This window comes from Balaenoptera ricei, chromosome 12 (assembly GCF_028023285.1).
Source record: "Balaenoptera ricei isolate mBalRic1 chromosome 12, mBalRic1.hap2, whole genome shotgun sequence".
NCBI lineage: Eukaryota > Metazoa > Chordata > Mammalia > Artiodactyla > Balaenopteridae > Balaenoptera > Balaenoptera ricei.
The window spans coordinates 28,867,437-28,879,924 of NC_082650.1; the positions used below are offsets into that span (position 1 = coordinate 28,867,437).

Below are 12,488 nucleotides of genomic sequence, written 5' to 3' on the forward strand. Positions count from 1 at the left end.
TGACAATGATTTTCAGAGGGGGAGGGGGCAAGGATGTGCTTGTTTTCTTGATCTACCTTCTCCTCCCAAGCTGAGAATCACTGGCTCAGAGAATATATTACCTTTTTCCATATATAAAATTATGTAATCTTAGTAAATATTTGAGTGTTTAGTATGTACTAGGCCACTGGACTGGATCTTGTGGAAAAAAATTTAAAAATACACTTGGAGCTCAGAGGTTAGTTGGAGAGGTAAGGCACATACTTATATTGATATTTTACAATACAGATGAAAACAATATATGCTCCGTGAAAATATACAATAAAGGTTTTTTATTTCAAGTCACATTTTGGTCTGGAATTATCATTTTCAAGAATCTGGGATTATCACGTGTGACCTAAAATTGATAGTATTATGCTATAATGTATGCTTTAGACCCTAAATGTCACATTCCCCACCTAAAATGAGCATAAGCAAAAGGTTAAGAAGATAGTATCTAGATGTTTGTTATTAGAGGAAGACTAGCCTACCCTTGTGAGTTCCCATTGGAAATTAAAACTGTACTAAATAGAAACTTCTTTGTTAAGCTGAGAATGATTTAACTGCTAGGCTCTAACTATATTCTTAGGAGATTTTGAAGTGCAAACGTTAAATGAAGTCAGCATTACTGATTTTAACGTTATTATCAGAAGTATCTGAGTAGATACTAAAAATCAGAAAGTCATGATTTGGACAAAGCATTAACATTTTATAGAGGCACTTGATTGAGCAAGTTTCGTATACTTTTAACTTCAAAATAAACCTGGTTTGGTTATCTTGGGAAATCCACTTCCATGAGGTCCTGAGGAGGTGCAACCAGAAACATGGTGGAAAGGAGAGGGTGCCTTGGAAACAGCCTGGAGAAAAAGACTCCATTTATCAGGCACGTGATCTTTAGAAATCTTATTAAATTTTCGTCTATAAAATGGTGGACTGCACCAAATGACCTTTAATAATACAGCCTGCAAATTTGCATGATTGCGTGAACCTCAATTCCATGTAAGGACTGTACAAGTAATGTGAACGCTTATTTTCTGCCTGCCTCTGTTAGTCAGCATTCCTTCATTGGACCTTTGCTACCTTCTCACCTTTCATTTTTTTGTAAGTTATTTCATCCATTTCCAGGTCTCAAGTTACTTCTTGTGTTTTAATGGTGCTCTCATTTCTTCTGTTCTGCAGACTCAATTATCCAGGTTTCTATCCAATTTCTGTTTGTCTTGAAAGAATCTCAGATCCAATGTGTTCTATATTCATATCTAATTTAGAGTCCTAGGGATTTAGATCTCTCTTTTTTTGCCTCCCTAACATTTAATTCATCACCATATTCTGTTACTATATTGTCTCTCATTCTTGTCCCCTCTTATTTATTTCCTATGCTCTGGTACTTGCTCAGCTGTAGTCATAGCACTTGTGGTCTCATGCAAAATTCTCTTAATTTCTTTGTTTATATTTTCTTTCAGTCTTGTCATTCTACATGTCCATCACATCTAGAATGAAAGCTACCTGATAACAGAGAGTATTAGTCATCCTGTGTCCCCCATGCCAAGTACATGTTATAATTTAACTTGAAAAACTCTAAAGACCCGAGATAGTGTCTAAGCAGTGTTTAAAAAAACACAAAATATTTGGTGGCAATCTCCAGCTGTTTAGGAGGAAGCAGTTCCTCTATGGACTGCTCTAATTTTGCACTTGAATAAAAGACTATCCAAGAGAAGCAATATCCTGACCAGCAGACTTCTCTTAGTTCTCTGGAATGTATTCTCTATTGGGTAATGACACAGGCATCTACTTTTCCTTGCTAGAAAATTTGGGAACTGTTCTTTCTCTCACTTTCCTACATACATTGAGGCAGCAAACATTCCTAATGTTACCTTGTAGTATCTTTTAAATAACCCTTTCTCCATCTCCATCGTTCTTATCTTAGGTCAGTTCATAGAATTTCTTACGCATGTCAGTACAACAATCTTCTATGTGCTTTCTCTCAGTCTTGTCTCCACAATTCATTTTAAAGCACAATATGGTATGTCATACCAATGCTTAAATTCTTTTAGTGGCTCTTATGTTTCAAAATCAAGTTAAGTACTTAAATGTTTTATGTGGCCCTAAATGAGTTGCCAGTTTTTCTGTCCTTAAGTCTCACACAATTAATCTCTTTCCCTATATCCCAGCCATGCCGATCTACTGTCAGTTGTATGCGTTGTGTCATGTTCCCTGAGCCCCTGTTCCTTATTTTTCCCTCCAAGATTCATTAGGAATCTTTTGAAGGAAACCTTGCCTAATTCTTCCAGTATGGTGGGTTAGTACCTTTCCTACGCACTGTCACTGTACCTGCATTATAGCAGTTCACACTGTAATAATGTTTGTGTGGTATCTCTATTAGACTTAAGGTTTCTTGAGGATAGGAATCATGTCTTATTCTTTGATCTGTCTATTCCAATACCTAGCACAGTGTCATACAGCTGGCATTTCCCTCCTCCCCATCATGAATTAATATGTGACTGTCAGAGAGTAATTTGTGTCTATAGATTCAATGTGGTGTGAATCATTCAGTACTTAATATATGCCAGGCATTACTCTAAACACTTTACATGTGTTAACTCATTAAATTCTCTTAACATACCTATTAGGTAGGTTCTAATATTGTTATCATTTTACAGATGCGGAAACTAGGCACTGAGGGAAGTGAAGTGACTTACTTGAAGTCACATAACTAAAGTGCCAGGGCCTGGATTCAACCCAGGCTATCTGGCAGCAGAGTCTATGTCTTACCTACTTTACCAGACTCTCAAGTGAGAGTTGAATTGGAGGATTTTGACATGGAGTGGTTATTGGGTGTATAATATGTATTTAATTCTTTAGTTAATAACTATTTAGAGCAGTATTCAACTGGAGGTGATTTTGCCCCACAAAGGACATTTGGCTCTGTAGACATTTTGGGGATGCTGTTAAGCATCCTGCAATACGTGGGACACCCCTTTGCCTCCATCAGAGAAATATCCTGCCCCGAATGTCAGTAGTCCTGAGGTTGAGAAGTCCTGCTTGAGAAAATCTGAGAAGTGCAGGATAGATTTTACCATGTTTTTTTTTTTTCCCCGTAAGAGATGACATGTTCAAAGACGTCACATTTATAATTCCCTTTAGTTTTCACCTTCATTCCTTTAGGAATTTATTAGAGCATTGAAAGAGCTATTAGGAAATGATTTTGTTTATTCAATTCAGCATTCAGCAAACATGTATAAATGATGTGCCATGTATCACATACTTTGGTTGCGGAAATAGAAAAATCCAAAAGATTCAGTCCTTGCTGTCAAGAAGCCTCAGAGCCTAACAAGGGGTTACTTAACACAAAAGACAAAACTGTTCAGAGCATTACTTTCAGCCTTACTAGAGCATTCTGAATATAAAGTTGTCATTGGATGATTGATTGGATGAACTTTGTAGCTTTGTTTCAAAACATGAAATAAGAAAAATCAAGAGTATCTCTGAAGAATAGTATAGAAATAAGTTTTTAGTGTTTTGAAATGTTTTAATATATATGCTTCTCACTTAACGGTTTTTAATTATAAAAATTATACATAGTCATTGTAACATAGAAGTATGTAAATTTTGATATGAAAAGTCACTTCCTCTCTTTCCTAATATCACTCTCTAGAAGTAACAACTTTTTTTTTAAACTTTTTATTTTATATTGGAGTAAAGCTGATTAACAATGTTGTGATAGTTTCAGGTGCACTGCAAAGTGACTCAGCGATACATATACATGTATCCATTCTCCCCCAGACTTCCCTCCCATCCGGGCTGCCACATAACATTCAGCAGAGTTCCCTGTGCTATACAGTAGGTCCTTGTTGGTTATCCATTTTAAATATAGCAGTGTGTACATGTCAATCCCAAACTCCCTAACTATCCCTTCTCCCCACCCTTCCCCGCTGGTAAGCATAAGTTTGTTCTCTAAGTCTGTGAGTCTGTTTCTGTTCTGTAAATAAGTTCATTTGTATCATTTCTTTTTATTTTTAATTTTTTTGTTTTTTTTTGTTTTTGTTTTTGGTTTTTTTTGTATCATTTCTTTTTAGATTCCGCATATAAGGGATGTCATACGATATTTCTCTTTCTCTGTCTGTAGAAGTAATCTCTTTTAAAAGTTCACTTACATTCTTGTAGACTTTTTAATGCCAATAACATAATAATATAGCATCTTTGCTGTATAATGCAATTGCTTTTCCCATTTAATGTGTCATTGTTTTCTTTTCATGCATGTAGGTTTACTATTTTATCTGAAGCAAATTATTTCATTGTTTGGATACATCATAATTTGTTTAACCATTCCCTTATTGAGGTACATCTACAGTTTTTTCACCATTACAGACGGCACCACGGTAAACAATGTTGTTCATATATTGTTGCTCAGTAGTATTAGTATTTCTGTAGAACACATTCCCAGAAATATAGTGTATATAGTAAAGTTTTTTATTTTATCAAATTTCTCCCTGCCAGAGGTTGTACCAGGCTGTACTCTCGCCAACGGTGTCAGATAGTGCTTTTTTCCCCATTTTCCTTTGCAACGCTGGACGCTAATAAAAAAAAGTAGAAATCCTTCTACTTACTCCTCTGCTCCGTTTGTCCGTTTGTCCCCTCTCTTCCACCATCTCCTCTTTTCCGTCCTCCCCTCGCTCCTCCTGCTTATCCCTCCCCACCCCACCCCACCCCCATTTCCTCTGCCACACCTTTCTTTGACTTGTGTATTTTGAACTGGTCTATTTATTGGTTTGTAGGAGCTCTTTATATATATATATATACACATACACACACACATATATATATTAACCCCTTGTATGTATTTCCTCACATACTTTTATGTTTGCTTGTGGTATCTTTAATCAGGGAAAATTTTTTTAAATTTTATGTAAAGTTTGTCAGTCTTCCTTACCTGAAAATTAAATATATTTTTATATTATTCTTCATATCTTTAACAACAAGGAATTTATATATGAAACACCATAAACGTATGATAGAGTCTTTTTCTCAAATGGATAGCCAGTATTCCCAATACAATATTGAATATAACCCATTCTCTTCCCACTGATTTGAAACATCTCTTTGCATATGTTGAATTCCTACTTAAAACTGTGTAACCTATATATTCCTATAAGAACATTCAGTTCTTATTTTTATGTATAGCAAACATAAATATATTACTATTAATTGGTTCATTTACAGATGCTCTATTCTAATTCATCAAGCTATTTTTGTGCCATTACCACATTTTAACTTACTTCAGCTTTATGATATTTGATATCTTGGTAGTTCTAGTCCCCTGTCATTATCCTTAACTTAAAAATTTTATTGGTCCTTCTCTCACATTTACTTTTCCAGATGAACATCAGCTTAGCATGTTCTTTTTTTTTTGTATGTACTCTTGAAACTTAACTTGTATGACACTTAAGCGAATTAAAAAAACCACTGGGTTCAAGCCAAGGTGAGGTATACTTTTTGTGTTACTGTTTATCTGTGACTAGGTGCATGTTTATTCTAGCACTTTTTGATCCTATAATTGCCTAAAATCATTTAAAAAATAAAGGCGGTTAATGGGTGCAACAACATCCAGTCAAACTAAAGATACTTACAGTAAATATGTATTGACCACAAACTTCAGTAATTATTTTGATTTATGAGTTTTCTGGCAAGGATATTCTATGAACAATGATGAGATAATTCCATAGAATAAGGTCTTTTTTGTTGTTGTTGAGAATATTTTAAAATAGTTGGTGTGCTTTTACAAGTATAATATTTATTACAAAATCTTTGGTAGATGGTATTGGTGGTGATATCCTTATTTTGCACATGGGATAAACTCAGTCTCTGGAGTATTTGATGGCTAGGTCAAGGCTCAAGTTCATGCATTTTTTGGTGGCAGAGCCTTAGATTTCTAGCCATGCTGATTAGAACTGATTACTGCAGGGTGGAAGATATCTGTAGGGTTTAAAGCACCCTAGGACTGAAGAGTGGGGGATGCCTCATTAATGGCTAGGGAGAAGTTAGGGAATTATAGACTGCTGAGACAGGGCAGCATATTTTATGGAGAAATCACCATTACATATAAGTTTGCATGGTTTTTCTCTTACCTCTTCTTAATTTAGCTTTTCCCATTTCTAAATAGTCTCAATTATTACCTTCCCTAATTTAGAATATTTAATATTGTTTTACTTTCTACTTATTGAATGAGAAAATAGTCCTTGAAAATAAATCTATAAAAGATCTTTTGTTTTAAAGAGTTCTTTCCTTCAAAGCTTCAGTTATATAGTCTTTAAAAATTTATTGATCACTGCCCAGTCTTTTTCAGAATATTTGCCCCATTAACCCTTACAAATGACTTTTCCATGTTATTTTCTCCTCCTTTTTGTTTATTTTTCAGGGTCAGATCAAATCTCATTTCATTTGTTAAGTTGTTCCTAATTACTCAGGTGCATGCTTAGAATACTCTTGCTTATTCTTTCTACAACTTAATCTCCACAGTGTTTATAATTGTCTCAGAATAGTGTATAAACTCTTTGAGGGACTTCCCTGGCGGTCCAGTGGTTAAGACTTCACCTTCCAATGCAGGGGGTGTGGGTTCAATCCCTGGTCAGGGAGCTAAGATCCTACATGCCTCAGGGCCAAAAAAACAAAACATAAAACAGAAGCAATATTGTAACAAATTCAATAAAGACTTAAAAAAAAAAATGGTCCACACCAAAGAAAAAAATGTGATTCATATCTTTTTTTTTAATCTAGCTCTGTCACTGCCCAAGGCTGCATAATCTTTGGCAAATCAACTGTTTTGAACTTCAGTTTCTCTAAAGTAAAGTGGGAATAATTATACCCGTTCTGCGTGGTTGCTGTGAAGGTAAAAAAAGAGCATATAAAAACCTCCTGGCAGGAGAGCGTACAAGAGTGCCCATAGGAAGTGCCAGGTGGGCTTTCTAGAACCCAGCGCTCTAAGCACTAGGAGGTGGCTGGTATTTTATTTATTTATTTATTTATTTATTCATTCATTCATTCACTTATTTATTTATTTATGGCTGTGTTGGGTCTTCGTTGCTGCGTGCGGGCTTTCTCTAATTGCGGCAAGCGGGAGCTACTCTTTGTTGCGGTGCGCGGGCTTCTTATTGCAGTGGCTTCTCTTGTTGTGGAGCACGGGCTCTAGGGGCGCAGGCTTCAGTAGTTGCGGCACCCGGGCTCAGTAGTTGTGGCTCGCGGGCTCTAGAGCACAGGCTCAGTAGTTGTGGTGCACAGGCTTAGTTGCTCCGTGGCATGTGGGATCTTCCTGGACCAGGGATAGAACCCGTGTCCCCTGCATTGACAGGCAGATTCTTAACCACTGCACCACCAGGGAAGTCCAAGGTGGCTGATAATAAGTGCAGGAAGTAGGGAGAGAGTAAATTGAGGTTATTGCCTTAAGAAGAGAACTAAGATAACTTGCAAAAACAATAGAGATCAACTCATGGTTTCAAAACTTAAACCCTTAGGGGTTGATCATTAAACTCTGTTTCTTGAATGCTTGTTGTGAGCAGAGCACTGTGCTGTGTGCTTTGTACTATGTGGACAGGTGTATGAGGCACTTCTTACCCTCAAAGAGCTAGTAGTCTAATACTGATTGTGTTGTAAAGACCAAAGGAATGAGTCAAAAGAGGGTAAATCTTGTGGATATGTAAGCAGGAAGTTTCATTAAATTCAGCAAGTCTATGACAGTCGTGTGGTGCTAGGGAAATTTGGCTTTGGATCCTTTACAAAGGAATATACATTGAAAAATGTCTTCAGGAAAGGGACTGAGATAATTTCATGTTCAAGAGACAGAGCCAAATAGATTTTGCTGCTTAGATCTTAGCCCCAGGAAGGAAACAGTAGAATTCTGGAGGAAGTAGCCCAGCAAAGGGTAACCACTAGGGACAGAAGAAGGCGATGCTTTAGAGACAACTGGAGTATGAGAAAGGAGAAGGGGACAGGTAGGTGAGCTGATTAATTAAGTACATGCCTTGCTGCTAAGGTGAAGTCACTTCTTTGTTCCTTGGTTTTGTTGTTGTTGTTGTTGTTTTGTCTACAAAACAAGGAGGTTGGACTTGATTAACTGGGTAGCTGTTATTTTCATCCAAATGAAAAATCTAAAAGATGATCAATTCTTCATCCTACTAGAGACAGAACACTAATCACTAATATATTAATCACTAATATATGAATCTTCAGAACATGTTTCTTTCTGGTGACCATGATTTGGTGGGTGGGTTTTACATGACTTGGGAGAGGACATTGGTGCTTTTCTTTGGAATGGCACATTTTAACCTCCTAGTAGGCTATTTGATTTAAAGGATATCTTAATGGTTTGGGAGTCACAGACACATACATCCACAGAACTAGAAACCATTTAATTTACTTCATTATGTAGATGAGAAAACTGAAGCTAGTGAAATTAAATGAACTGTTTAAGCTGTAAGGTAGGTAACAGTTAATTAGTGGCAGAGCAGGAATCAGAATCCAAGCTCCTTATTTCCATCCAGTACTCATTCCATGCTGCCATTATTTTGGGACTTTCAGTGCTCAATTTCTTGAGGTTGTTATACAGAAAATGAATTTGTTATTTGGTTGGGGAAGATGAGGGAATACAGTAAACATTTTACACTTTTATGTGATGGATATATGTATCTCTTACTGATCCATGACTGATTATTTTAGTTATTAGTTCATTTCTGACCTCTGTCAGTAGATTTTGCCTGTCATCAGCATGATGCTAGTTACGAGGGGGACTGTGTAATACGGTTGGATAAGTCAAAGTATGTCACATTGCCGTTAATAACAGCTTAATGGAAAATTTACTAAATGTATGTTTTCATTGACTATGGAGAACATCAAATTGAATTAACATATTTCCAAAATAGCCTGAATCAAGGTTGTCTCTCAAGGGGAGGGTTCTAGGATTGGAATTATTGAACCCCTTGAAATAGCATGCAAAATTTTGTGTGTGGTGTATTTTTCTGCCAAGAGTGTCCCATTGTTTTCATTAGCTATTTCAAAGGGGTATCTGACCTAAATAAAAAGGTTTATGAACCATTGCTTTAATGGGTGATATTCAGACCTGTAGTACTTTTTCCTCTAAAAAAGACTTTCATTTACATAACCAAATTTTTGAAATACTACATCTTAGGTTTGAGGTTTGATATCCTCTAGATAGGATCACCAGAAATGAAAAATAATATATTTACTGCATTCCCGGAAATATTACAGGTTCATATTGTCACATTTCTCTGCTTAAAGACCCTCCTACTTTTTTTTAAAAGTCAACATTAACAGTATTTCAATGTACTAAATGTATAAGTGAGTCAAGGGATTTTTTACACACAAAATAGAAGGTATTAAAATTAATAGGAAGTGGGGATTAGCCCTGTATAGCGTGGACTGAGGCGTTTTTATGCTTTATGGTTCTTTTTCCCTGTTTTGACAGAGGCCAAAGTCTGCCATGCCTCTATCAGTCAGGGTGTTCTCCCCACCCACACACACCACTCCCCCGCCCTCCTCCTCCCCATCACCATCACCATCACTATCACCATCACCATCACCATCACCATCACCATCATGCTCTCAGTTTCCTCCTTCCTTATCACTCACTCACCTCTCACTCTTTTTTACCTTTGCTAGAACTTTGGAACTGCTTTTATCATGGAAATCAAACCCCTCCACAATTCTCAATCTGTTTTCCTAGTGTTTTTTTCTACTTCCTTGCCTTACTTCATGTATATCCTCTCAAACCCCAGGGTCTGGAAGGTCAACTTTATTTTCTTTTCTGCCTTTTCCAACAATTATTCCTTCACCCCCCTCCTTCCTTTTTTTCCCCTTCAATCTCTGCTCCTTTGAAGTTTCTGTCTTTTGCCCGAACCAGCCTTTTATTACTCTTCACTGCTCTCATCTCCTGAACAATCTCATGGTTACTTTTCCTTATTCATTAAGACTTTGGCAGCTGGCTGACAGTGTTCTTCTACACCCTAAGCTCTTCATGATCATAGCTTGTGCATCAATATGGGAAAACAAGTCCAGCGGCCTGGACTTGCAGTTCCTTGACCACCTTATTTCCAGTGACCTTCCCCTCTCGTCAGCAATTCACTGTAACTCCGCCTCTTCCAAAATCATGAAACCGCTTGTCCCATTCTGACAACAGCCACCTAGTTGTACTTCTTACATCGTTACCTTTTCTTGACCTTTGGACCCCTCAACTTTCTTTCAGTACATCAGTACTCTTCCTTTGTCATTTTATTTGTTTAATTCAGCTTAGAGCTCATTATTTATCATTTCAATAACTTTCCCCCCTTTTGTTGCCAGTATCTTCAACCACCTTGTTTCTCTGCCCTTTTTTTGTACCTGTTGGGTAGAAACTTCACTGTGAATGAAGCAGTCAGTGTCTTCTCTGTGCCTCTTCCTGAATGGCTGAACCTTGCTGGAAAAAGCCGCATGGATAGGCAGATGGATTCCACTGCAGATTCGTTATCGCAGATCTTAAATGGGCCCTCAGTACTATCCAACGATTCCCCTATTTTTGTGTGTATTCAACTCATTCTTTGTGCAAAGATTATTGAAAACTTTATTTGCTTCACCAGTCTTTTTACTTTTCTTATTCACCCTCAGTCTCACCAGGTAACTTGTTGCTATGTTACAGAGAAAATAGAAGCTAACTGTTAGGGGTGTTCATCTTCTAGCTTCTCAAAATTGTATGAGAATGTTGAGATCTGGCTTCTATTACAGTAAAAGTGCCTTTCTCCTATTTTAGTTCAGTTTCTACCTGTGCTTTATGTCCCATCCCTCTCTGCATTCTCAGAAATTCTAAAATATCTGACATGATCTTTTTTCATCCTGATATTTTCAGCCAGCCCTTTCAGTTTTATGTTCTCCATCAGATGATCCCATGTTTCCCTTTTGCTACCATTCTACCTCATTCCTCCCTTTCCAACCAGATTTTTTTGAGAGAGTCATTAGTCCATATCTACAATTGCTTATCTAAAGCCCTTGGGACCAGATTTGACTCAGAAATCAGAATTTTTTGGATTGAGAAAAGCATTAACATCTGTGGTATGATAACCCCAGTGGAATTTGGGGCAGCACCCTTTAATCATCACATTGTTATTTCTGCACTGAAATGTATGGCTTTCCACTTTAAGTGGGATAAATAAGGGCTACAAAAAGCTTCACTTTAGTCCAGGTCAGGTTTTGCTTCCGAATGAGTTAAAACAAAAAACCTTAATTTTTCAGAGCTTTTGGATTTTGGAATTACGCGTAAGAGATAGTGGACATGTGCTGCCTGTTTTCTCACCTTCATCTTTTTAACCCATTCTGACTTTTCCTTCCCTCACTTCTCTCAGATGGTTCTTGCTAACTCTACCAATGACCTTCATCTAAAGGAATCGTGTCATTAGTGAATGTTTTCAGTCGTCTCACCTGACTGAACAGCAACTTCAGACTCTGGTGATGCCACTTCCCTTAGCTTCCTGGGCACCATCCTCCCCGGCCCTCCTCTGTCACCTTTTTGAAAGCTCATTGTCCTCTTTCTTGCTGTCCTCTATCTTGTGATTAAAGGTTGAATTTCTTCCAAGGCTTTGTCCTGAGACCACTCCTTTTCTTACTCAGTATTCTCTCCCTTGGTGATCTTACTTATGTCAGTGCCTTCGACAACTAATTATGTGCTGATGAATCATAAATATATGCTCCAGCCCAGACTTCTCCTTTGAGTTTGACCCTTTGTTTTATCTTCTCCTCTCTTTCCTTTCCCCCCACTTTCTTACATCATTTTGTTGGCTTCCAGTTGTGTTAGAAAGAACATTAGGATCTTTGCTGTGGCTTTAAAGGTCCTGCATTGCCTGGCCATTGCCCCCCTCTTCAGCTCCATTTAACTACGCTCCCTCTCCCCTCTGCTTTTACTCCCTCTGAAGGCCATGCTGCCTCCTACAGCAGGGCCCTCATACAGCTACTCTCTCTGTTTGGAATGCTCTTCCTTTCTGGGTAGTTTATTCCTACTCATTTTTTGTGTCTTCACTTAACTCTCATTTTCCTATGGAAGCATTCTAATTCATGTGCCCTGTCACCAAATCTGATAGTACCATATACAGATTATAACACTAATGACAGTTTTAATTTTACTTTTATTTTTTGTGATCAGTTTTCTCCACTAGACTGTAAGCTCTCTCAGTACAAGGATTATGTCTGCTTTTGTTCACCACTATATTTCCAGCGTAGTGCTTGGCATATAGTAAGCAAATAGCAAACATTTTGAATGAATTGTGTACATTAATTTATCTTTTCTAATTTTTAAAAGTAATTTCTGTATATATATTTACCAGTGTAGCAATGCAGTTTCCATAGTTTTATGTGGACCCAATCCTGATGGTACTCTTACTGAAAATAATGAAGATACATTCTGAAGAATTTCATGAATTACATACATATTTTTTAAAGGA

General features: G+C 37.2%; 1 protein-coding gene across 5 annotated transcripts in view; it reads left to right on the forward strand.

The window, feature by feature from the left end:
- HBS1L (HBS1 like translational GTPase) overlaps positions 1 to 12,488 on the forward strand; it is an 83,202-nt gene that overhangs the window by 38,306 nt on the left and 32,408 nt on the right. Inside the window, exon 6 of one of the 5 annotated variants that reach the window (XM_059941154.1) lies at positions 4,279 to 4,394. The exons of the other annotated variants lie outside the window; for them this stretch is intronic. Coding sequence (XP_059797137.1) covers positions 4,279 to 4,394 — 116 coding nt within the window. The remainder of the gene's footprint in view (positions 1 to 4,278; positions 4,395 to 12,488) is intronic. 5 annotated transcript variants of the gene reach the window in all.